This window comes from Bubalus bubalis, chromosome 22, assembly GCF_019923935.1.
Source record: "Bubalus bubalis isolate 160015118507 breed Murrah chromosome 22, NDDB_SH_1, whole genome shotgun sequence".
Taxonomy (NCBI): Eukaryota; Metazoa; Chordata; class Mammalia; order Artiodactyla; family Bovidae; genus Bubalus; species Bubalus bubalis.
The window spans coordinates 19,796,358-19,821,180 of record NC_059178.1 but is presented as its reverse complement, the minus strand read 5'-3'; the positions used below and the strand labels follow the sequence as shown (position 1 = coordinate 19,821,180).

The 24,823-nt window shown below is 46.5% G+C and overlaps 1 protein-coding gene across 8 annotated transcripts in view; it reads right to left on the bottom strand.

Moving 5' to 3' along the window:
• PIEZO2 (piezo type mechanosensitive ion channel component 2) overlaps nucleotides 1-24,823 on the bottom strand; it is a 252,233-nt gene that overhangs the window by 51,223 nt on the left and 176,187 nt on the right. For all 8 annotated transcript variants that reach the window (XM_044934794.2, XM_044934790.2, XM_044934791.2 and 5 more), the window contains 15 exons: nucleotides 24,068-24,216; nucleotides 21,213-21,443; nucleotides 20,438-20,561; nucleotides 18,912-19,192; nucleotides 17,666-17,814; nucleotides 15,212-15,385; nucleotides 7,581-7,792; nucleotides 7,119-7,279; nucleotides 6,447-6,623; nucleotides 6,053-6,178; nucleotides 4,494-4,694; nucleotides 3,747-3,951; nucleotides 3,556-3,657; nucleotides 2,985-3,150; nucleotides 862-1,105 (listed from right to left, as the gene is read on the bottom strand). In XM_044934794.2, coding sequence (XP_044790729.1) covers nucleotides 862-1,105; nucleotides 2,985-3,150; nucleotides 3,556-3,657; nucleotides 3,747-3,951; nucleotides 4,494-4,694; nucleotides 6,053-6,178; nucleotides 6,447-6,623; nucleotides 7,119-7,279; nucleotides 7,581-7,792; nucleotides 15,212-15,385; nucleotides 17,666-17,814; nucleotides 18,912-19,192; nucleotides 20,438-20,561; nucleotides 21,213-21,443; nucleotides 24,068-24,216 — 2,702 coding nt within the window. The remainder of the gene's footprint in view (nucleotides 1-861; nucleotides 1,106-2,984; nucleotides 3,151-3,555; nucleotides 3,658-3,746; nucleotides 3,952-4,493; nucleotides 4,695-6,052; nucleotides 6,179-6,446; nucleotides 6,624-7,118; nucleotides 7,280-7,580; nucleotides 7,793-15,211; nucleotides 15,386-17,665; nucleotides 17,815-18,911; nucleotides 19,193-20,437; nucleotides 20,562-21,212; nucleotides 21,444-24,067; nucleotides 24,217-24,823) is intronic.

Here is a 24,823-nt window from a genome sequence, read left to right as displayed (position 1 = left end):
TTACAGCCATGAGGGGCAGGCCCTGGGATTGAGCTTGAATCAGAGCTAGAGGTGGATTAACTCCTTCAGATCCTGAAAGGTCACTGTTTAATTTCTTGACACAAAAAATAGCTTTAAAGGTATCTTTGTAGCCTACAAGATTTCACATGACTCTGGGATGATGCATGGACAGTTTATCTACCAGGGAAGAGCCACACTGTGGCTTGCAAGTTGGGAATTTAACAGAGAATCGGCCTCGTTCTGTGGACAGGAGGTGTTGGTCTCAACCCTGAACTATCTTAGCTGTTTTTAAGTCAAGATGCTAGTGCTTAGAGCAGCCATGAAGCTCCCGTGTCCACCCGTGCATCAGGGCACCATAAAACACCTGCACCTTTGGGGGCCTGTCCGTCCCATCCATACCCCACCTGGTGTCATGGAAAATCTTGACTATTCTATCAATATTTATACTTGCATGGAGTTTTCCCGGTAAGAGAGTCCGTTTCAGCCAATAGGATATAATTTGTGAAGACATCACATGACCGTTTCAACTCATAAAGGGCCACTTGCAGCCTGTTCTGGAGTGAAATCCAATCATTCCTCAGAAGGGATAGATTTTAATTGAAAAAATACATTTTAGAGGTTTTTTTTCTACAAATACATTTCCTCTTGTCCTTGAGAGGGTGGACGTGAGCAAAAAGGATTCTGCTTAAAACGGCAAAACAAGGAGTAATAAACGGTCATTCCAATTCTGAGTTTGCCAGCGTCCTATTCGGGGCTTTTAAGAGAGCAGCATGAGGGGCTGAGGGCTTTCAGTAACCACCGAATGGGTTGTTTGCTCTGAGGCTGGGACCACAAATGTGTTACACGGTGCGAGCCACTTACCGACAGTATGTTTTTCATTGTGATCACGAAGACATTGTAAGCGATCAGCCAGTCCCAGTAGCGCAGGATGCTCTTGATGGGTTTCAGCAGCAAGTCGCCCCCGAAGAGCAGGAAGTAGAAGCAGGCCACCAGGTAGCCCATGCAAAAGATGCTGATGCGGGTCGTCCCGGTGATGAAGATGATAGTGAGCACAAACCAGAAGAGGTAGCTGAAGATGACCACCTTGGACATGTCCAGGTACGACCTGGACAATAAAACCAAGAGACAACACAGACTGCAGCGCAGACCAAGTCGGGAGATTCTAGTCGAGGAAGGGAACGTGTTCACACATCCTCCTCCTGACTCGGCCTGGAGGCACAGGCCAGAGAGGGCGCTCTGCTCTGATCGCCGGCTGGTCCACGGGCAATCCTCATCCAGTTAGTGATGGACAGAGCAGTTCTTTGTGAAAACGCCATATGCACTTTTATTATCATCAAACTGGGATCAAACTTCCCACAAGCAGCAATGTTCTCTGCCTAGTACCCGAAGAGTCAGACATGACTGAGTGACTACCACTTTCACTTTTTTACACGTCGACATGGAGCTCACAGGCTCTGTCAGCATTCTCTCTGCACCTTCCTGGGCCGAGCCAAGGTCCCTTCTGTGGGACCACTCCTCACTCTGCAGACAGGCAGATGCTCGGGCCCCATCATTCCCCAGTGGTGGAGCTCCGGGAGCTTCCCCAGCTGGGTATCGGCTGACAGATGTTGTACCTACAAGCTGCGACCCATCTGGATTCATTTGCTCAGAGTCTCTAGGCTATGGAGGCTTTGCTTTGGTTGTTTTTCTTCCCAAGTTTGGGGAGAAGCACAGAACCATCAATTGTGCATCAGTTCAGTTCAGTTGCTCAGTCATGTCCGACTCTTTGCGACCCCATGAATCGCAGCACGCCAGGCCTCCCTGTCCATCACCAACTCCCGGAGTTCACCCAGACTCACGTCCATCGAGTCAGTGATGCCATCCAGCCATCTCATCCTCTGTCGTCCCCTTCTCCTCCTGCCCCCAATCCCTCCCAGCATCAGAGTCTTTTCCAATGAGTCAACTCTTCGCATGAGGTGGCCAAAGTACTGGAGTTTCAGCTTTAGCAGCATTCCTTCCAAAGAAATCCCAGGGCATCAGATACTTGATAACTGAGTTGTTCTTTTGTGGGAGCTCTTAAGTCTTCTCTGATAAATACATGCTACACTGTTTTCAGTATGGTTAGGGAATAAGTGGTCCCTAGAAGAATGCTGGTGATGGACAGGGTGATGGAGTTGGTGATGCACAGGGAACCCTGGTGTGCTGCAGTCCATGGGGTTGTGAAGAGTCAGACGTGACTGAGCAACTGAACTGAACTGAGAAGATCACTGTCACAGAAGTGGACTTTTGGACTATACTCTTCTTAGACTAAAATACTCAACACTTCTGAATAGTTCCATGATTTTTCTCTAAACTATGTTTCACTCATCCTTGATGTCATACACACTGGAGAGTGCATAAGATGTGGGTGTTTCTCAGCATTCCACGGTCACACAGGTAATGTCAATGATTCAGTCCTGGTGTGGGATCTGAATGCCCAGTCCTCTCAATGTGTGTGACTTGAAGTCGGTGGAACTAGGCTGCTGGCATGTCTGAGTGTGAGTGTGTGTGTGCTCGTGCACACGTGTTTGTGCATCATGTGCTTTCCATCCATTTCCCTTCCCTGCCTGCAGCTGTGAATCCTCCTGCAGGAGCCCCAGCCCTCACTCTTCAGCCTGACCTGCTTTGGGTTCAGAAATCATAAAACCAAGCCTGTGGGAACAACATGGCAAAACCAGCCAACATACCCCAGGGAAGACCTCCAGGGCCCCTGGGAGTGCTTGAGATTCTGGCTGTCCTGGGGTTCAGGGGCATCTGTTCCCCAGAACTGCCCTGGGCATGTCTGTGGAGGACGGAGGATAACAAGGAGGTTTGGCTTCCAGACCATGGCCTCCAGCCGTCTGGCCCTGGGATTCTTGGCTTCATGGTGTAATCAGCGGGTCAGTGCCCAGGAAAGGCAGAGGAGCTGGAGGCATGGGCTTGGGGGTCGCACCTTCCCAGGGGCTGCCCGTGGGCAGCCGCATTACCTGCAGTGGATGAAGTCGGGCACGGGATTGTGCTGGCTGAATGAGGCCGCGTCCAGGTTCATGCAGATCTCCACGTTGTCGCCCGCCACGATCCGTACGGCGGCCTTATTCTCGTCCTCAAAGATCTGCCGTTGCAGCGAGGCACACAGGAGTAGCATGAAATCATCTGGGGGAACAGAAGCATCTGTGGTCTGGCCTCGTCCTTCCAGGTACCCTTTCCAGTTTGTAGGTCTATATCTGTGGTGGCAGCAAGAAGCAACTGCTTTCCCCAGGACCAGGCCCGCTCCCCGCAGCCTCTCTCCTAGAAGGTGGGTGCATACAGGTGTGTGGGGCTGGATAGTGGGGGTGTGTGGCAGAAGATAAAATTACTAAAGTGAAAAAAGTGTTTGGAATGTTAACATGGTATTAACTCTGCAGATAAAACAGGGCCGGCAGGAGCCGCTAGTGGCTGGTGATGGTGACGCGTGGAAGCCAGCCTGTCCAGACTGTATGTGCAGAGGTGCGGGGGCGGGGTGCAGGAGTGCACCACCAGGGGAAAGATGAGCAGGCGGGACCCCAGCACCCCACTTACACACGAGGAACACAGGGTTGGGCCGAACGATGAAGTCAGGGAAGTACAGCCACTTGACGATGTTGTCATTGAAGCTGGCGCCCTTGAACCTCCAAGGGTAGTCTGCGGGGTGTGAGGTGGGAGGAGCCGGTCAGGGAGCCCCTCATGCTGTTGAGCTCCCGTATCCCAGTGCCAGTGGTGGGGGGACTCACCTCGGCAGGGGGCAGGGGGGATGCCGATGCAGATGAAGTACTGGAAGGTGATGATGCAAGCCAGGAAGCAGCAGTACTTGGGCCAGATCTCAGCGATGGCCTTCCTCCTGCGCCGGTACAGGACGGCAATCAGCCAGCAGGCGTGAATCATGGCGTAGAAGTCCATGCGCTGGCCGATCACGTTAACTGACATGAGGAAACAGGTCTGTGTGAGGATGAAAGAGGCAGAAAGTCGGCTTTACAGGGAAGGGGAGTGGCATCGGCAGGCAGCCCCCAGGGGCAGTGGAGACCCGCGTTCCTGGGCCCAGACCCTGGATGAGTTCTTCACCTGCTGTGCCTCTGCAGTGTGCTTTCATCATGAAGACAGAAGACGGACTAGGTGGCCATCAATAAGAATCACTGTTCCAAGTACTGAGGGCAGGCCTCCCACACTATTCAGGTCAAAACAGTGTGCTCTGGCTGAGGTCATACATTCAGAAGGCACTAAACAGACACCCAGGAATCGGTAAGACTGGGCGTCCCAAGAAGCCATGTCCATGGCTGCAGAGCAGGGGACAGGCACCGAGTCCTGGAAACTCTCCACCAGGCCAGGGAACCCTGCCACGGAAGCTCCCCCCCACCCCCTTGGATCCCAAGGAGACGGAAATCAGGGCATGGAGACGTGCCACAAAGCCCTAGTGGCCACCTGGCTGAAAGCAGCTGCTGGAATTTTCAGAGAAAAGAGAACAGGTCAGCAAGGAAACTCACCTCCAGACCAAACTTGTAGAAGAAGTAATTGATGAAATACTTGGCACAGTTAACAAGTCCATCATCCAGCTGGAGTCTTGTGATGTTGTGGAAGATGGTTTTAGACACAGGGGTTGAGAGGTTGTTCCGACCTCGGTAGTACTCCTGATGGCGGTAGATTGTGACCTCGAAGGCCAGGATGGCCAGCATCAGCAGGTTGTTCTAGAAAACAAGGAAAACACACATGATGCCATGTGGTCATTTACAGTCTCCTTAAAAAGCCATCTCACTTCACTGTGGGTGTCTAAAGGGACAGTGTGTGATCAGATCCCACATCCATGAACAGTCTTGACTTTAATGCTCATTTTCCCTGTTTTGTGGTAACAAGGGTGGAGTCATCTCCAGTTTGAAAATCAGGCTAATTTTCATGATAACAGGATTTAGAACCTCTACACCAATGACTGGCAATGGTTACACCAGATCCAGAAAAAGTACCACCGAACCAGACAGCTGGGTCCAGTTACTCGGAAGGGTTGTCCAGCCTTCTTTGCAACTAAATGTGAGAAACCCTTATACACCATCCTGCAGGGACCCCAGGAAACAGACTGAGCTGCAGACTGGGGCTCAACTTAGAAAGTTTTTGAACACAATATCTCTGAAAGCTGGCTAGAGAGAGCAGTAGAGTAAAAAATATACTAATCATACTACAAAATAATAATATAAAATAGGTAACATTTATGTGCCAGACACTATTCTAATCACCCTTTTCAAATATGAGTTGGTTTTATCTTGTAACAGCTCTTAATGGTAGACATCATTTGTATGTTACAAACAATATTGGTCATATGAGAAAACATCAGGAAGCTACACCAAGAAAGAGGAGATGCTTAGTACACTTTCAGATTCCAGGAGTTGAGTACAAAGACTTTAATTACATCATCAGCATAATCCATCAAAATAAAATGTTCAAACTATCCATTACAGTAACATGTGAATAATCTGAACTATATTGCTTTCCTTATGTTTGTTACAACTATTTGCAATCAGAATTCATTTTTCAAAGACACGCCCTTTGTCTGTGGCTACTTCTAAGCATAAGAGATGCTGTTAATTAAAATCTGTAGAATTTAGACAGCAAACATTTCTTGTCATGCTACACTTACTTCCCAGAAATAATTACTCTGACCATTTGGTGTAATTTACTCAATATTTTTTCTTTGTGCCTACAAGACATCATTCTATGTATCCTGCTTTGAAGTTTGCTTTTTTTTTCAACATTACAATATATTTTGGATATCTTTCAGTGTCTGATAATATTATCAATCTGCCTTTGAGCAGTTTCGTAACATTCCAGTGAATATATTTGTCATACTCTATTCAACGAATCTCAAATTACTCAGCTGATTTCTTTTCAGCACAATTCAGTACTGATTTTAATACTCAGTCGTGTGTTTTGGAGGTGACTGCAAACCCCATGTAAGAGGACGAGGCTGCTCTCAAAGGTGAGGTGAGCGGTCTCCAGGGAAAGGGCTGCAGACATGAACTGGGCAGAGGCTACACTAAGGATGAGGAAGACTTACCCTCAGGTAGACAAGTAGAGGAGATGACTTCCTGAGGCCCACCCATTCTGTGGGGTCAATGGGTGCGCTGTAGAGCAGAGACTTGTTCAGCTGGTGCAGGGGGATGTTCGTCTGGTTTTCATTTGGCTGAAAAGAAAAGAGAAAGGAGTAAGAGATGGCCCCACAGTCAGGAGAGTTCAGACTAGTCTCCCTCGGGTTTGAGCAAAGGGACACAGGGATTGCGGGGAGGACCCACTTCAGGGGGAATCAGCATCAGGAGAGACGGGGCCAGGACACCTCTGACTCACTGAGCCAGCGAAGGCCTGTCGGCGAGGGCTGGGGGACATGGGTCCCCCAAGGTGTGCCTCCCTTCCCTGAAGGCCAGGCAAGGGGACCCTCCATCTCCGAGGCTCACCAATGAACAGTTCACAGAGAAGTTCTCAGGCTTGATGGTCTGCAGCTGGTACAGCATCTTACAGACGATGATCACACATGTCCAGACGGTGCAGACGCTGGAGGCCAGACGGCGGAGCTTGGCGTATGGCAGAGCAAAAGCCCAGGAAATCAGAAACACGTAGTTAAACAGAGACACCTGAGAACACAAAATTGGAATTGGGGACAAAAATATGTCACATGGCACAACATCTAAAAACCTAGATGTTTTTAGGCAGCTTGATTGATTCAGTTCCTCTGAGCTAAGCAAAGGCGGGCTGGGCTCATATGTACAAGAAATGGCTGTGGGTGTTAAGATATACAGCTAGTACACAGACAGGTGTACAACCAGGTGATGTTAAGTATATCGCAGTGGGAAACTACTGAGGTGAACAGGCTTCTGGGAGAACACCCAGGGGGTCCTCGGCCCAACTTGGAGCTTCAGGAACCTCTCCTGGGAGAGAACACGCCTGAGTGGTGCCCTCAAGCTGTGCCTAATTCAGACATACCCACACTGGGTGGGCATGTGGCGCACAGTGTCCATCTCTGCCCCACCCGTGCTCAGCGTGGGGACCTTAAATCCAAGCAGCCCGAGGCTCCAGCTGGAGCAGACGTCTGGCTGGGTCTGGCCTAAAGATGGAACGGCATCACTTGCCTCCTTCACGGACACCCAGATGATGTAGGAGGACACGATCTTGACGATGTGCAGCTCCAGGATCCACCACAGGAACGTCTGCAGCTGGTGGAAGCCCTCCAGGAACCGCAGGAGCAGCACGGTGAGGCGGTCGATCACCAAGTGCCACTTGTTCCTCAGATCTGCAAGGCAGGGCGTGCAACTGTGAGTGGAGGTCTGGCCTGTATTGATGGGTCCCTTGTCCCTCTGATCTGCAAGGCAGGGCGTGTGTGCAGCTATGAGTGGAAGCCTGGTGTGTACAGCTCGTTCCCCCCGTTTCTAGCTCACTGCCAGGGTCAAGTATATACTGGAGCATATATTGAGTATATATTTTATTATATACTTATATAATGAGTATATATTTGATTCACTTGGAGCAAGTCAGTGGTTGGTTTCCTCCACCTGTGAGCCAGCATCTGAGCGGCTCCTGGGCGGGTGGCTTACCTGACGTCTCCTCCTCCTCTCCGTCCTCCTCGTCTTCGTCCTCATCCTCGTCCTCGCTGTCCCTGCCAGGCTCGCCCTTCTTGGCTTTTGCAGGGCATCCCCCTGGCATCTCCTCCCCAGGCCCAGCCAGCTGCTTGACTTCCGCCACCTCCAGGCTGGCGGTCAGCTTCATCATGGCAAGGTCTGGAAGGCTTCCCTCGGGGTGGGCCAGCCTGTCAGCAGAGAGCAGACAAGTCAGGGAGGGAAGGGCACTGGGAGCTGAGAGTGAGGGGCACGTGGAGGAAGATGAACAAAATGGAAGTCACTACACAGCCTGGCATGTGGGCTTGTTAGCATCTGGTTGCTTTTTATTTTTTAAAGCTCTTTCTAAAAATGAACTGTAGATTCAGGTTTGGTGAGCTCTTCCAATTCAGGTTCTAGTGATGAGTCAGTCATGAGAGCTATCAACACCTAAACTTGACATTTTTTCCCGCAGGAGAAAATGGTCAGAGTTTAGGATGGAGAAGCATGAAATGGCATCATGTAGAGCAAGCATTTCATGGCTTCACAGGGGGACTTACTCATTGTGGTGGATTGGTAATTTTTTCTTGATGCTGCTCAAAGTAATGGAAATAGAAAGGAAAAAAAAGGAGATGAGAACAGAAGAGTTATAAGGAGAGTCAGAGATCACACATCATGCTACAGTCATCTACTATCGCATTCCTGTATGCCGGGTGCAGGGCCCTAACGCCATGTGCATTCCAGGATGGCGGCCACAGCGTGCTTTGACTGGGAGCCCTGAGCCGGGCAGCTGATCTGAGAATGGACGGTGCTGCAGTGGTGAAGGGCAGGACGCAGAGACTGCTGAGGCAAGTCAGGTCATGCTTTCTTAGAAACACAGCAAACCATCCCCTAGGAATCAAGTCATTCACAGTTTAAGGAGGGATTTTTTTTTTTTTTTAATTCTTAAATAATGTGTAATGTCGGTCAACTTTTGCATGGACCAGTCTCATCCTGTGGCCATCTGAAGCGTATGCAGTGGATGCAAATGCTTCTGGGGGTAAGAAGCCTGTATCACACCCCATCCTCGGGCACTAGGTGAGCTGCGGGACCAGATCTCCTGAGAAGAGTGCGGGAGCCTGGCTGAAGGGGCTGCAGCCTTAGGGAGCTCAGCAACTCTTGGGGGTCCAGCTTAGTTCACAGCGAATAGTAATGAGTATGATCTTGCTCCTCAGTTTTTTAAAAGTATATCTTTTTATTCATATTCAAATGAATATTTGAAGGAACATTTGTGGGCAATAAAGTAGACATTAGGAAAAGGCCTATTACAGATAATGCAGGTAGTCCTTCTCATTTGCAATAATTTATTCATTTCAGCCTGACTATCACAAGACAGACACTTAATAATGTTATCATATCTGTAATACTCTGAGTTTTATCTGTAATATCTGTAATTGACTCTGAGACAATTTTATGTCTCTGGAATTTTACTTTTTTTAAACAAAATGAAGAAGTTCGGCTAGATAAAAATCTAAGCTCACATGCAACTTGTTGGTTTTGCATTTAAACGCCTGTGATATTGGAGAACTGTGGTCAAGATTCTGTATTGCCCTTGGACTTTCAGAGAGGTTATCCTTCAAAAGCAATTCCTTTTAGCGATGTCAAGCAGGTAGATCACAGAATGTTAGAAACGAATCGCTAGTTTAGTGAACAAAGAATGTTCTGAGGTCGGTGGAAGAAAGTGTGCTGACAGGTACTTGCTTATTTTCTTTTTCTTTTCTTCTCTTATTGGATATATGCGTACATATAGCTGCCTCACGTTGTTGCACAGCAGAAAGTAACACAACATTGTAACACAACTATACTTCAAAATATAAATTAACTAATTACATCGTATGATCCCCCAAAAATTCACCTTTCAGTTTGGCTTTGATAATCCACATTATAGCCAGATTTCCACAACATTATTTTCTACTTGTATGTACTTGCTTATTTTCTTAAGCTAGATAATTCACCTGAGAAAATCTGTGTACATAAAATGCCTCTGGATGAAAGTATTCTCAATGCACGGTTAGAGTGTCTACTTTAAAAGACACTGTATGAATCCTTTCATTGTGCTTTCTTTTTTCTCATAGCATTTTTCTGAGACAATCCAGAACAATGTTAAAAGCATGCTCTTTGGAATCAAAAAGATTTAGATTCAAGCCTAAACTAGACATCTTGCTAACAAGGGGAAGTGGCAAAGCTCCTTACTCTGTCTTTTATTTTTAAAAAATTTTATTGAAGTATAGTTGATCTACTATGTGTTAATTATAACAATGTGATTCAGTTACACATGTACACAGGATAAGGTGTAATGGCCCTGGTTTGTGTGTATGTAGGAGAACTAACCATTGCTCCTGTTAAAATATTCTAAATCAGTCTGTTTACAAATTCAGTTGGAACTTCCTGCAATTTTTCACACCATCAGAATTTTATCAGTCAGCCACTGTCCTTAACACAGCCCTACCTCACATCTTATACGGTCAAGTCTAAATTGTGATTGACCCAGAAGTTGGATATAGGTATGTCCCCTCTTTCATTGGAACTCCCATCTACAAACACAGTATTCTCCTTATTAAACAGCACTGAGCATACAAAAATAAATTTGGGGAGAAATAAAGCTTATTTACTCAATAAAAGGTTCACCCTATCATTCTACTCAAGAGACGTCCCTTCAAAACTGGACATACTCACGTGCAGCCTTTCAGAAGCACATACTGTGTAGGGAGAGAGGGTTTGTTAGGTCGAGTGCTCCCTAGGGCACAGCTCTGACTTTTCTTAAAATGTGGGTATTCAGACAAAAATGAGAGTTCACTGGAAAGAAGGTTGAGCTAATGGTGGAATGCTTCAAGTTTTTAATTATTTTAGATGGCTGCATCTAGGTCTGAGAACTCCTGAGTCAGTTAAGGGTTGATGGGCATATGTTTTGCCTCAAGAGGAATGCAGGGAGCCAACTCTGTACCATCAGCATCCTTGGCACATTGGTTCTAGGACCCCTACGGATACCAATACCTACAGGTGCTCAAGTCCCTTGTATAAAATGCTATAGTATTTGCTTGTAACCTATGCACATCCTCCTGTATATTTTAAATGATCTCTAGATGGCTTGTAATACCTAACACTATTTGAATGCCATGGAAATAGTAACTTGCACACAGCAAATTCAAGTTTGCTTTGGGGAACTTTCTGGATTTTTTTAAAAAATGTTTTTGGTTGAATCCATGGATGCAGAAACCATGGATATGGAAGGCTGAGTGTATCAGTTGTCAGAGCCCATCAAACCACTCCTGCCTCTTGGGCGCCCCAGCCACCTCCTCTTAAAGCACATGGTCAAGACTTTATCAGAAACACAGAGGGAGAGAGACAGATATAGTGTGGTTCTTTATGTTAAGAGGGATAAGACTGATATGGCTGCTCAAGATTTATGCTTCAAGTCTGTAGCTTACTTCTCTAGCTGGCAGCTAAAAACTTGAGGTTGACATTTCTCTCTCAGGTTGCCCCCAAAACCAGCCCCAAAGGGAGCCCCTCGTTCCTCTTCCATAGAGATCTCCACAGAGATGCACTAAGTTTTTACACCTTTTTCTAGACGTGCTGCCTCCTCGGGTCTGCTACTTGGTTATCAGCCTCAGCATTCCTCTTAAGAGGAAAGCGAGTGGAGTAGAAAACCTACAAATCTTTCCAAGAGTTATTTTGTTAAGTGGATTTATTGCAAAATACATGCTTCTACTACCTAAATTACTGACTTGACTACTTAGGATGTGAAGTTATAGGAGTGGATAGTTAAATTCTCCCAATAAAGTAAGAAGAGCTTTGGTGAATTAGACCTGAACATTCTTCTCTTTTGGGCACTTGAGGCTAACTCCACACACAGCAGGTGTCAGAGCTCACCCTTTGTTACCTGTGGTTATGAGCAGGTGTTATCTCCCCGCCTGGGTGATGTGCGTCTAAGGCACGCTGCCCAACTTGGCATTTTTTTTTTTTTTTTTTTGCAGAAGGCAAATATATTGTGAAATCTGTCATGTAAAATACCATCCTTCTATATGATGCTCTTTTAAGTAGATGTATACTTGAAGAAATTGGTGTTTTAATTTTCTCTTAACCATAGATTGTTGTGCCTATTATCACTTCATTCAGGCATATCCACTAGCAGTTAAACCCCCACGGTAGGTGAGATGTTGGCCCTGCGGTGGATTGTACAAGGGACCCAGGGCCTGAGGGCCAGAGGTGGCGGGCAGGGGAGATAAGACAGGCAGGCAGATGGGGCTGAAGGCCAATGTTGGAAGGCGGCAGCAAAGAGAAAGTGCTCCGGGAACTCAGAGGAAGGGCCGGTACACTCAGCAGGAACTCGGCAGAGATGGGTGGTTTGTGGAGCAGCTGGTTCTTGAGCTGAGCTCTTGATTATGTGTTCAGGAGGGATGTGGGCTCGCAGGCAAGCCCAGGACTAATTCTACCAAAGTGACCAATGCCGAGTGCCAGCTGAAGACCCTCGGCCGCCTCTCAGTCCACTCAGCAGCACCATTCAGTCCAAACACCGAATGGTTGGGTTTGCAAAAGACATCCATAGCATACCTGGAGGCCATGTCCACTGTCTGATGATGTCAGTTTCATTTACAAGCTAAGAAAGTGCTTAACACCCCCAGAGACCATTTGAAAAAGGAGCCAAGAGAGAAAACGTTGAAGTACCCACCTATTTATTATCAGATACACACGCCCATTGACCTTGGCATGGCTACGCGGGAAGCACAAGGCGGCAGCGGGGAGACAGTCGGAGAGAAAGAGGAGAGTGTTAGCCAGAGAGAAGGAGCTGACGGCGCCCTGCGAGCTCGGCATCACCAGGCGTGTCAGCAACACCTTTCATGCACTGCAAGGTGTCCAGACAGCGAGCATCGGCAGCACCATGAAGTCAGACAGAGTCAGGTTTGAAACACGTGGCAGTAACAGCCTCTTCCTCCCTCCCTCCCCCAAAGAATCACACGGCTGGTCAGATACCTGTAAGGTTTAAATATCCAGAGTGCACTTATCAAATAAAATACCACGTAAAACATTAATTCTTGGTCCTTCTCCAGAATTAAAAAAATAAAATCCTTTGAGTATCCGTATTCAAGATACTGTTTTCTGAGGTTTTTCTGAAGTTAAAGTTTAAAAAAGTCATTCTATTTCTGTACGCGTCACAGTACCTTCTAAAGCAAATTATTGACACATGGCAGTCACAGATATTTAAATAAGGAAAGGACATTCAGTATCTTACTATTAAGTGTTTATTACATAATAATTATGTTGTAATTATGTTATAGTGTCTATTTTATCAATATATAAGGGAAATGATATTCCTGACAATGCCTGCCTAGAAATAATAATAATTTCTCATAAAATTTTTCATAATGCTAACTATAAATTCTAGAAGGCTCAACATGATGAATTCTGCTTCAGACACAAATGACACTCGCCTACAGGGCAGACACAATCCACACAAACAACAGACAAAACAGGCAAAGGATAGCCGGCTGTTCATAGAAACAACAGGACGAAAATCAATGCAAGGGATAAAATGCACTGATCATTCCTAATTTGGGATTTTTGGTTTTTTTTTTGTTGTTGTTGTTGTAGCATTTACTAAGGGGGAAGGAACAGAGAAGGCAAAGCATGACAGTCAATCCAATTCTGAAAAGACCTCTTTCTTCATCATTTTGACTTACTAGGGTCCTAGGGACTAAAAATCACTAGTAAGGAAAACACTACAATGGAAAAGAGTTGTGAAAAAGATGGGATACACGCCCCATGCTCCAGGTAGAAATTTGGGGCCTTTTATATGAAACTCCTGCATGAAATCCCTAAATACCAAACTTGGATGAGTCCTTTGAACTCCTCTTTTCACAGAACCAAAAATGAAATCCCATGACCCGAAACCATGCATACTACTGACATTACTCATTCTTGCCTCGCCCTTTACATTCTCTTGGAAAAGTAACAGTTCAGGGGGTGCTAGGGGCTGAGCCTTGGCCAGAGGAGGGCCAGCCATGGCCTCAGACTGACCAGACCACAGGGCCTCCATCCTGTCCAGCCAGGTGAGGGGGTTATGGGCTGGCTGGACAGTAGAGGAAAACAGGAGGACACATCCTGCTATCCTTTTTCAGAAGCCACATAATTAAATCACGTTTACATACTTAAGGAAACCCTGTTCAACACATTCAGTTTTCCATAATTCCACCAGTCAATCTTAAGGGAAATCAACCTTGAATATTCATTGGAAGGACTGCTGAAGCTCCAAGACTTTGGCCACCTGATGTGAAGAGGTGACTCATTGGAAAAGACCCTGATGCTGGGAAAGATTGAGGGTAGAGGAGAAGCGGGTGACAGAGGATGAGATGATTGGATGGCATCACCGACTCAATGGACATGAGTTGAGCAAACTCTGGGAGAAAGTGAAGGAAGGAAGCCTGGCGTGCTGCAGTCCATGGGGTCACAAAGAGTCAGACATGACTGGGTGACCGAAGAACGACCACCCCCAGCACAGCAGAATGTTCACAGTCTGACATTTCATGAACTGTGCCTAATGAATTACTGCTTCATCTTCTTTCCGTGGACTCACTGTTTCCCTTGAGAAGGGGCTCGGGAATTTTCACCTGTGGTGTCTGTGTTCCTCTGAAGGCAGCACTTTGCTCCCTCATCTACACAACAAGGGTTTTCCAGAAGCTGAATCACAGGCTATTATGTGAAGCAGAGAGGAAAATCTGTATCAAGGCTAATTAGACAAATGCCTGTAATGTTCCTGAGATGGAGCAGGCCTATGGATGTGTGCTGACCGACTGTGGCTCCACACACATGGCCAGGGCGAGACAGATCCCATCAGCTACTTGGAAACACTTTGTATTCGTATTTATTGATGGAAGACAGCAACAGTGAACTGGTGGCAGAAAACACTGCCTTCGCTCTTTCCTTAAATGTTACTCTGGTTACTCGCAGACGGCAGAACCTTTCAGCTGAGGTCCTTCCTTCCCGAAACAGAAGGGAGAATTCTGTACTCCGCTTTCACTCATAGAGACTTCCTTACTACCTGTCAGTGCAACAGAAAAGTCACCCTCTGAATTTAGCCAGATTCTGTAAACGTTCTAAAAACACCCTACCACCCCGGATACGAAAGACACATTACCACCGCAAAGGAACCTCAGTCTGCACAGCTCCTCTGGACCAACTCACACGCCTGTTAAGATCACCCATGAAATGTCACAAATCACTACCCGCGTGCATGCTAAGTTGATCAGTCATGTCCAACTCTGCGACCCCATGGACTGTAGCCCACCAGGCTCCTCTGTCCATGGGATTCTCCAGGCAAGGATACTGGATTGGGTTCCCATTTCCTACTCCAGGGAATCTTCCTGACCCAGGGATCAAACTTTTGTCTCTTATGTCTCCCGCACTGGCAGGCAGGTTCTTTACCACGAGCACCACCTAGGAAACCCAAAGCACTACCTACTATTTCATAAAGTGCAATCAAATACTCCACATTTTTTCTCATTTTTTCCCACTCAGAGGCTGACTGTCATGGCAAGTACAGGGTGAGATTCTCAGTGAGAGGACGGGAGGGTCTGGCTGAGCTTGCATGCGCTCACCTATAGACAGCGCTGTCCTCCTTGCTGGGGATGGACTTCAGGTCGGTGAGCTCCAGGAATCGGTCGTGGAAGTAGTGCAGGTGCAGGATGCAGACCAGGAGGAAGGAGGTGGGGATGAAGATGCGCGTGAACAGCTCGGCCACCGTGAACTGCTTCAGGCCAAGGTCCTCCAGCCTGTGAAACAGGGTGGGTTTCCCCGGCGGGCTCTCGCACCCAAATGTCCACCAGAATCAGCTATTTCTCTGTGATTTCATACTGAACATTTTCAAGACAGAAGTCTCCATTTCCCCATATTCCTGAAGCAGCTAAGCTGTTCTCGCCCACTCCCCACCCTGGTCTTCCCCGGCACAACCGTCCACCTTGTGCAAAATGCCCAAGTCAGGACATCCCCTCCCCCAACACACTTTCCTGTCTTCACCATCCACATCCCTTCACCCTCATCTCCTGAATCTGTGCTCTTGTTTCCTCTCTGGTGCCTCCTATTCTAGGTGAGGCCGCCATCCTCGATCACAGGACCTCCCCTGCCACCACTGCTGGCTGGCCACCTGGCTGTGTCTATTCCTGCCCCCACACATCACTGCTTTCTCTGCCAGTCAAGGGTGCTTTAAAGACTTGACATTTCACTGAGAATGAGACACAAACCATCATCACCTAGGATCCCTGCAGCTCCAGGCGCCTGGCTGACCTTCACCCTCCCTGCAGGGGAGCCTGCCTGCTGTTCAGCACACTCACTAACCCCTGTCCCGCCACAGGCCCTTTGCATTTGCTGTCCTCTTTTCCTGGAATGTTCTTCCAGCTCTCAGCTCCCAACCCAGTTTTCTAAAGACAAGCTCCTTCTTATTCTTCAAGAGTTTAAATGACATCTCCTGGGACTTCCCTGGTGGTCCAGTGGTTAAGACTCGGCACTTTTACTGCCGAGAGCATGGGAAATCCGGCTGGTCAGGGAACTAAGATTCCACATGCCAAGTGCTGCAGCCAAAAAATTAAAAATGACACCTCCTCAGGGAAGCCTGCCTGAACCACTCCATCTCTAGCTATTGTGTCCCCATTGTTCACTACCTCGGCTTGTTTTCATTTTCTTCACAGATGTGTCAGTTTGTAATTTATTTCACATAAAGTAGGCTTTTTGGTTTGTCTCCTGTCCTAGAATGTAAACTCCACTGGACTCAGACTCCCTCTGGCTTCCAGTTGATATTCAGGTGCACAAGAGTGTCTGGCTCAGGCAAGGTGCTCAGCTCTATGCTTCCTCCTCTGGACATTTGGCTCTATGCCTCCTCCTCTGGACACTTAGCTCTATGCCCAGTCCTGGTTTGATTTCCAAAGGAATTTAGGAAGTTTAGAGGAACAGAGTAGAAAAGGCTGGAGTCCTGTCTATTTCATGCATGAGAAAGAGACCATCACTGCTAGTTTCCATGGCCAACCACTCCTTGAGAGTTCCTTGAACAGCAATGGGATAAACCAGTCAATCCTAAAGGAAATCATCCCTGAATATTCATGGAAAGGACTGATGCTGAAGCTGAAGCTTCAAGTCTTTGGCCACCTGATGGGAAGCCCCAACTCAATGAAAAAGACCTTGAGGCTGGGAAAGATTGAGGGCAGGAGGAGAAGGGGATGAGAGAGGATGAGATGGTTGGATGGCATCACCCATTCAATGGGCATGAGTTTGAGCAAACTCCGGGAGATGGTGAAGGACAGGGAAGCCTGGCGTGCTGCAGTCCAGGGGGTTGCAAAGAGTCAGACACAACTGAGCAACTGAACAACAACTCCTTAGAATCTCAGCACCGGCTCCATCAGGGAGGGAGGCTGATGCTCTGTGTTACAAGCCTCTGGTTAGGAAGGGAGACCACATGACTGTAAGGAGCCAGGCAGGGGAGCTTCACATGAAACACTAGAAAAAGCCATTTCATTAATAAGGGGCTGAGAATTTACTTTCCAGTCAATTCTTACTGAGTACCTGCTGCTGCTGCTGCTGCTGAGTCACTTCAGTCATGTCCAACTCTGTGCGACTCCATAGGTGGCAGCCCACCAGGCTCCCCCGTCCCTAGGATTCTCCAGGCAAGAACACTGGAGTGGGTTGCCATTTCCTTCTCCAATGCATGAGAGTGAAAAGTGAAAGTGAAGTCGCTCAGTCGTGTCCGACTCCTAGCGAGCCCATGGACTGCAGCCCACCAGGCTCCTCCGTCCATGGGATTTTCCAGGCAAGAGTGCTGGAGTGGGGTGCCATTGCCTTCTCCACTGAGTACTGAGTACCTATTATGTGCAAAAGCTCAGGCCTAGGTCATGAGAAGCCCAAAAAACCAAGACCAATGAGCTCTGTTCTGGAGGAACTCACAGCCAGTGATGACGTCAGGTTTTACTAAAACCTCCTTCCTGGCAAGGTGTTTGGAACAACACGCCCTTTCGACTTCACCCGGTGGGTCACTTTCCACCCTGCTCTCCAGCACAGTTACTTACTTTTCTTTTTTCAGTCCGGTCATGTTTTGCCACAAGCCTGGGAAGTTTTCAAACTGATATGTGTATATAAAGATAAGCACCAGCATCGTGTAGATAACCACCGACATCCAGAAGTACTTCAGGATCCGCCTCCACCATTCATAGTGCACCTGTGAGTCAGAGGGTGAACAGCAAACGAGGAAGAAGCATGTTAGCGGAAAACGCACAAAAATACCTGCTCCATTCAACAAAAACAGGTGATTCCATTCACACATGTCTGAAAGCAAAGTCAAGTTCATTTTCAGTTTTTGAGGCCATCCTGCTCATAGAGTTGGGACAACGTAGATTGGAATCTGAGGGCTTCCCTTGTGGCTCAGATGGTAAAGAACCTGTCTGCCAATACAGGAGATGTGGGTTTGATCCCTGGATCAGGAAGATCCCCTGGAGGAGGAAATGGCAACCCACTCCAGTATTCTTGCCTGGAGAATCCCACGGACAGAGGAGCCTGGCGGCTACAGTCATTAGGGTCACAGTCAGACACAACCAAAGCAACTTGGCACGCACGCACGTTGTGTTAGTTTCAGATGTATAGCAAAGTGATTCAGCTGTAGGTATTAGATATATAATATATGTATAGATTCTTTTTTTTTATAGGTTATTACAAAATCTGGGTATAGTTCCCTATGTTATTCTGTAGGTCTTTGTTTATCTCTTTTATAGACAGTAGTATGTATATGTTCATCTCAAATTCCAATTTTATCCCTACTCCCACTTTCCCTTTAGGTTAACTATAAGTCTGTTCTCTATGTCTGTAGGTCTGTTTCTGTTTTGGAAATACGTTAATTTGTGCTGTATTTTAGATTCCACCTGTAAGTGATATCCTATGGTATTTGTCTTTCTCTGTCTGATTTACTTCACTTAGTATGATAATCTCTAGGTCCATCTATGTTGCTGCCAATGGCCCTATTTCATTCTTTTTATGGTTAAGTAATATTACGTTGTATAAATATACCACATCTTCTTTATCCCTTCATCTGTACAAGACAAGGAAGCCACCCTAACCAATTTTCTGACTTTTTAAGAACCTAACAATTCATATTAGTGAACAGGTGGAAGGGGCTCACTCCTCACTTTAGGATTCCTGGCCTGTAATGTTTGAATCTCATTGACCCCTTTATATGATGTGTTCGTGAGGTCACAGTAACTCAGAGCCTCACCGAAGGAAGCTCAGGCATACCCCTGGACAGACGCAAGGATGGCAACCCACCTGATACAGGGCCACACAGAAGAGGAAGAGCACCATGTAGATGATCTTGTACATCACGATTTTACCCTCGAAGCTGACGAAGAAGAACATCCCCCCGCAGACGTAGATCCAGTACTTGATGAACAGGGCCACCACCAGGTTCCCTAGCACCTTCATCACGTCCTGCTCGTCTGCTTCTTCCTCTTCCTCTTCCTCTCTCCGCTCCTGCTGCTCCTCCTTCGGCTCCTCTTCTTCCTCCTTCTCCTGAGCCTCCCTGTCCACCTGTAAGTCCTGTTCATCATCTTCAAGACAGAAGACCCTGCTGTTACGAGCAGCTGGTCTCTGGACCAGAACCACACACTCTTACCCATGTGAGGTGGGTGCCACACACTTTGGAAATTACCATATGATTTAAAATAATTTTAGACAGTTCTAATAAACAAGGCAGAATTTATAGAACTAATCATAGTCCACTTTCCTAACCTCCCTGAAACATAAAAGAAACACATTTTGTTATACTTTTATACAGCTTTTCATAATACCTATTTCACTTGCATTGTCCAATAGTTATAATTACTGTAGGATCAAGAGAAATAAACAGACAACAATAACACAAACCGAACTAACTCTGACAATTTCAGATTCTGACTGCAGTGTGCCTCTAGCAGTCTTTTATTGAATCTGAGTTATTGGTAATACTGTTAACCAGAAAGTATGATTTTATAGAATGAAAAAATTGAGTGGAAGCCAAATATAATTTAAATTAGGTTTCAGGACTAATTGTAATTTAACTAAATTTAAAATAGTTTTATGCATTGGAAGTAAAAGCTTATTTGGTCTTACTTTAAAATTTGCTAACATATAGGACTCATCTTTGTGGTCCTAAGGTGACCTATCATTTGAATAACTTATTCAAATGACCAGGAGATCGACAGAGTGAGGGGAATGCACATGGGGTGAGAGGTCAGAGTAACTGTTGTTCTTAAATGAACTGTTCTTTACATAAAGTAACTGGTGAATTTAATCACTGTGTTAACAGACATCCAAACTCAAATAGTCAAGATTCAAACATTAAAGACTTTTGTTGCTGAAAAACAACCAATGTTTAGGTCTAAATGAGAAACTATAAGAAAAAGATGAGTTGGTTTTTGACTCTCATTTGACCCATGGAATGGGGTCTAAAACTACAGAAGTGATCATCAAAACATCATCTTCCTTTTTTTTTTGACTTTGTGGTACATTCGTTTTTGAAAAGGCGAGAGGATTTGAATTTGGGAGATCTGAGTCATTCTCTTGGTACTAACTCTCAAGAAGCTGTGACCTTGGGGGACCCAGGGAATGCCCTGCAGTGGGGATCACTTTTGTGTGTATCAAATGACCCAGGGTTTCTGCAGCTCCAGTGGACACCCATGTGGGCAGGAATTCAGCCCTGGGACGCGGTCATCTATCCGCTCATATCCACGCCTGGACTCCCTCTGGTCTGGGGCAGAACCTCCAGGGATGTCCTCTGGGGCCCTTCTTCCAGTCACACTGCGCGCACTAATTACCTTTTTCTTCACTTTCCTGACTTCCGATTTTGACCTCAGACAGAAGAGCTTCCTTTTCTTGGAGAGCTTTCTGCTCTGTGAGGTGCTGTCTCAGCAGCAGCCAGAATGTGATGGTGAACAGAATCTGGAAGGAGACAATAGGGATCAGAGCATCATGCCTCTGAATTGTAAGCATGTTCAACCACGACTATGCTTCCCCACCCTTCAGAGGGAGCACGCTGCATAAGCCCATCCACTCAAGACAGTCAGGCACCCACTACATTGCATCTGAAAGTTGCCAGCTTTTAAATCTCCCTTCCTGAGGACGCTGGCGTGCGGTCCAGTGCCAGGGGTGCCTTCATGCCTGGGACACTCCAGGAAGAGGCACAGGACCACCTGGGCTGGAAACCGACATGGGCCAGGGGTCTCCTTCCTGCCTGGGACCTCAGCACAAGTAGAAGAGGAAGATGTATTTCTTCTATGAGCCCTGTTACTTCTACAGTGTTTCTCCTTATTTTGAAGACATCCACAGAAATGGGGGGAAGAGAACATTTCATCCCAGCAAACAGAGTCCCTGAATCCTCCCATTGTTTTCTGGAAGCTGAAGGGGTAGTTTTTCTAAGTGCCCACACATTTATATTAACATTTTCTTGAGGGCAAGGGAAAAAAAAAATAATGATTTCAAGGAGCATTGAATACTTGGAACCTACTTTTGCACATTCCTGCTTGGATATGACTGTTTTGATTACCATTGTTTTGTCTGAATGCCCTGCCCCTTTTTCCCCTGCCCCCTTACCTTTGAGGCGAGCTCCCCCGGCTCCTTCTTTTCTAAGAAACCTGGGACCTTTTTAATCTCAGGGAGCTCAAAGCTCCATATGTACTGCAGTATGAGCAGCAGGTTTCCATAGACAACCATGAAGGGGGAGCTGATCATAGCATACTTCCTCCGGTTGCGGATCATCCACAGAGTGCAGGACCAGATGAGCAGCACGAAGGTCAGCCAGCTGTGGTAGGTGATGCTCCAGGCCTCCAGGGGGAGAGGGCGAGAAAGCGGGGCAATCAGTACATGATACAGTCCCCACTCTGCTGAGTTAGACGTGGTCTACAAGGAAAAGTTCAGTGACATTCACACTAGGAGGAGGATCATGGTAAAACTGTGGGGGAAACGTCCCAGCTGCATAGGGGACGAAGCAGGCAGAAAGGCTGCCCTGTGAGCCGACACTGCCCTCAACCTCCTGGAGGGAAGAGGGTCAAGCGAGGGTGGGGATGGCTTCACTCTGTGCCCTTTGCCCTCCAGCCCAGATGTCTTCCTTTTCACTGGATCTGCTGGATGAAACGCAACCCTAAGTGCTTCCTCCTTCATTCTTCCAAATCAGCTTGGGGTCGGCTATTTTTCCCGGGTGCTGGGTGAGTGTGGCCAAGCTGGGCTCAGAAACGGAAGCTGTGGGACCACAGGGTCAGCAGATGAGCTGGCTTCAGGGGTCCCCTTAGCCCACCCATCGGGAAGACAGACGTGATAGGAATCAGGGAATCGCAGGAGGAGGTGTAAGGTGTCTGCACCCCAGTAGTAAAGCCAGGCTAACAGAGAGCCCAGCCTCAGCTTCTGTCCTGTAGGGGGCAGGACATCCTCCAGTCACACCAAACCCCGGCAGACCTAGAACACATCTCAAAGGGTAGCTTCCAGAACATTCTAGAAAGTCAGACTTATGAATATCATTAACCTCAAGAAATCTATCCTCTTTTACCATAATCTTCAATACCAAATTTCTGTGAAAAGGCCTCTGTGACAATCTAGAAGGGTGGGATGGGGTGGCAGGTGGGAGGGAAGTTCAAGAGGGAGGGAACATATGCATACCTACGGCTGATTCATGCTGATGTATGGCAGAAACCAACACAATGTTGTAAAGCAATTATCCTCCAATTAAAAACACATAAACGTATTTTTAAAAAATATTTTCTAGTTGAGGCTGAGTTCAATCGTATTCCTGACTATCACAAATTTCAAGGGTTATTGCAAAGTCTGAAAGGTTTTGTGTCTGTTTGGCTTCTGGAAAGCAGATAAGTATTGAGATAAATAAGATAAATGAATGAAGTCAGCACAGAACAAATACTTCCTCTCAGCAACTTGCAAATGTGTCCTAAATCAAAGCTAGTTTTTTTAAGTACAGAGTTATTTAAAATTGTTGTTTAAAACATATGGAAATTAAAAAATGGAAATTAAAATTAAAACTGCTTTTATTAAAATTAAGTGAGAAACTGACAGCTATTATTAAGTCATGAATTATTTTCATGAAAAATAGTATTCCTTGGAAATGGTGCTATCAAAGTGGTAGTCGCTCAGTTGTGTCTGACTTTTTGTGACCCCAAGAACTGTAGCCCTCCAGACTCCTCTGTCCATGGAATTTTCCAGGCAAGAATACTAGGGTGGGTAGTCATTCCCTTCTGCAGGGGATCTTCCCAACCTAGGATCAAACCCTGGTCCCCTCCATTGCAGGCAGATTCTTTACCACTGAGCCACCAGGGAAGCCTGGCGTTATCAAAGGTCAGTAATAGTTAATGCCTTTATCCCAGAACAAAATTCAGATCTGACCTTGCCACTTTTGTGTGGATGACCCAGGAGAGTAATCTGCACAGATATTGTAATTTCAGGAGAATTTTTTTTCCCTGTACACTATTCCTGTTTGGATGAAAAAGGGAGGAAAACAAATTGGGAACGTTTTGTTAAACTTCTCTCATTTTTAAGGCCTCAGTCATATACGACCCTTGGTTGTTGGGGGGTAGAATCTGCTTCATGTTCTTTCTTGTGTGCAGTTCTAGGATCATCTGAAGGTATGGAATATTCGCACTGTGTGTTTTTGAATAAAGACGCCTATCATTCTAACAGACCGGGCTGCTTAGGACCGCCCTAGAAAGAAGAGATCTGCTGTGATTAAAAGTCTGCTGCTAAGGGGAGCTTCCAGGGAAGATGGTCACAACCGGAAAACACTCTTGGGGACTCAGTGCTTGGTGCTCAGTCTGGTAAGCATTTGTTCCAGTTCAAACTGAGCCACCAGGGAAGTCACACTGGAGTGGGTTGCAATTTCCTTCTCCAGTGCGTGAAAGTGAAAAGTGAAAGTGAAGTCGCTCAGTTGTCTCCGACTCTTAGCGACCCACGGATTGCAGCCTACCAGGCTCCTCCATCCATGGGATTTTCCAGGCAAGAGTGCTGGAGTGGGGTGTCATTGCCTTCTCCATCAAATGGAATAGTCTCACTCAAATCCAAGATGTGACTATAACCCTCATCATCTGAGAGAAATAAAACTGGCCTTTGTTAACTGTGAATACCTTCAAAGCCTCTTAGAAAAACTACCAACATGTCCTTTTAAATTTGAGAGACAGGTATTAATATTTAAAATCAGGCTAAGTGGCATAGAGGAGGACATGGTTTTGAAATCTATAGTATAAAGATCCCATGAAAAATTAACAGAAGCAGCCATTATCTGCCAAGATATCAGGAAGATGAGGAAGTCACGCTGGTGGGAGGAGGCAGTGGGGCTTGGAGCCAGCGGGGCTTGAGCACTGTCCATCCCGCCAGCGCTAACGTTATCCCAAGGACAGAGGAAGGTGTGGTGCGGAATCTAAGCAGAAGTCAGGACTCTGGCGCATACGCACCATCATGGCGATAAGGGCACAGATGTAGCTCTGCTTCATGATGAACTGGAACACAGACACCATGGCGTGCACTTTGACACTCCTCTTCTCCTCCCTGCTCCGCTCCTCCTCAAACTCTTCTTTCTCATCATCATCTTCCTCCTTCTTTTCTAGAGGGACAGATTATTTTATGTAACAATTTATGCACATAGGTGAATTTCATATAAGAACCCTAAGCACAAATTTGTCCTCTATAGTAATAGGCAGCTCTCTTTCAACAGGATTGTTGTGTGCTAAGTCGTTCAGTCGTGTCTGACTCTTTGTGACCCATGGGCTGTAGCCCACCAGGTTCTTTTGTCCATGGGATTCTCTCTGCAAGAATACTGGAATGGGGTGCCATTTCCTCTTCCAGGGGATCTTCCTGACTCTGGGATCAAACCCACATCTCTTTCATCTCCTGCATTGGCAGGCGGATTCTTTACCACTAGTGCTTCAACAGGATAAACTGAGGGAAAAGGGAGAAAGGTCTAGTCAAAGTTTTGGGCCTCTTGGTTTTCTTATTAGCCAAAAAAAAATTCTTCCAGAAAATATTCATACACTAACCAGCAAAACTATGGACCGCAATAGTGGAATCAAATTACAAAAAGACTAAAACACAAATATGCATATAGGTTTAACACCGCAAACAAGATGACTTGTTTAAAATAATATTTTACCTTCTATTTTTCAAAGTTCATTCCCACTGTGCTCAGTCACTTCAGTCATGTCTGACTCTTT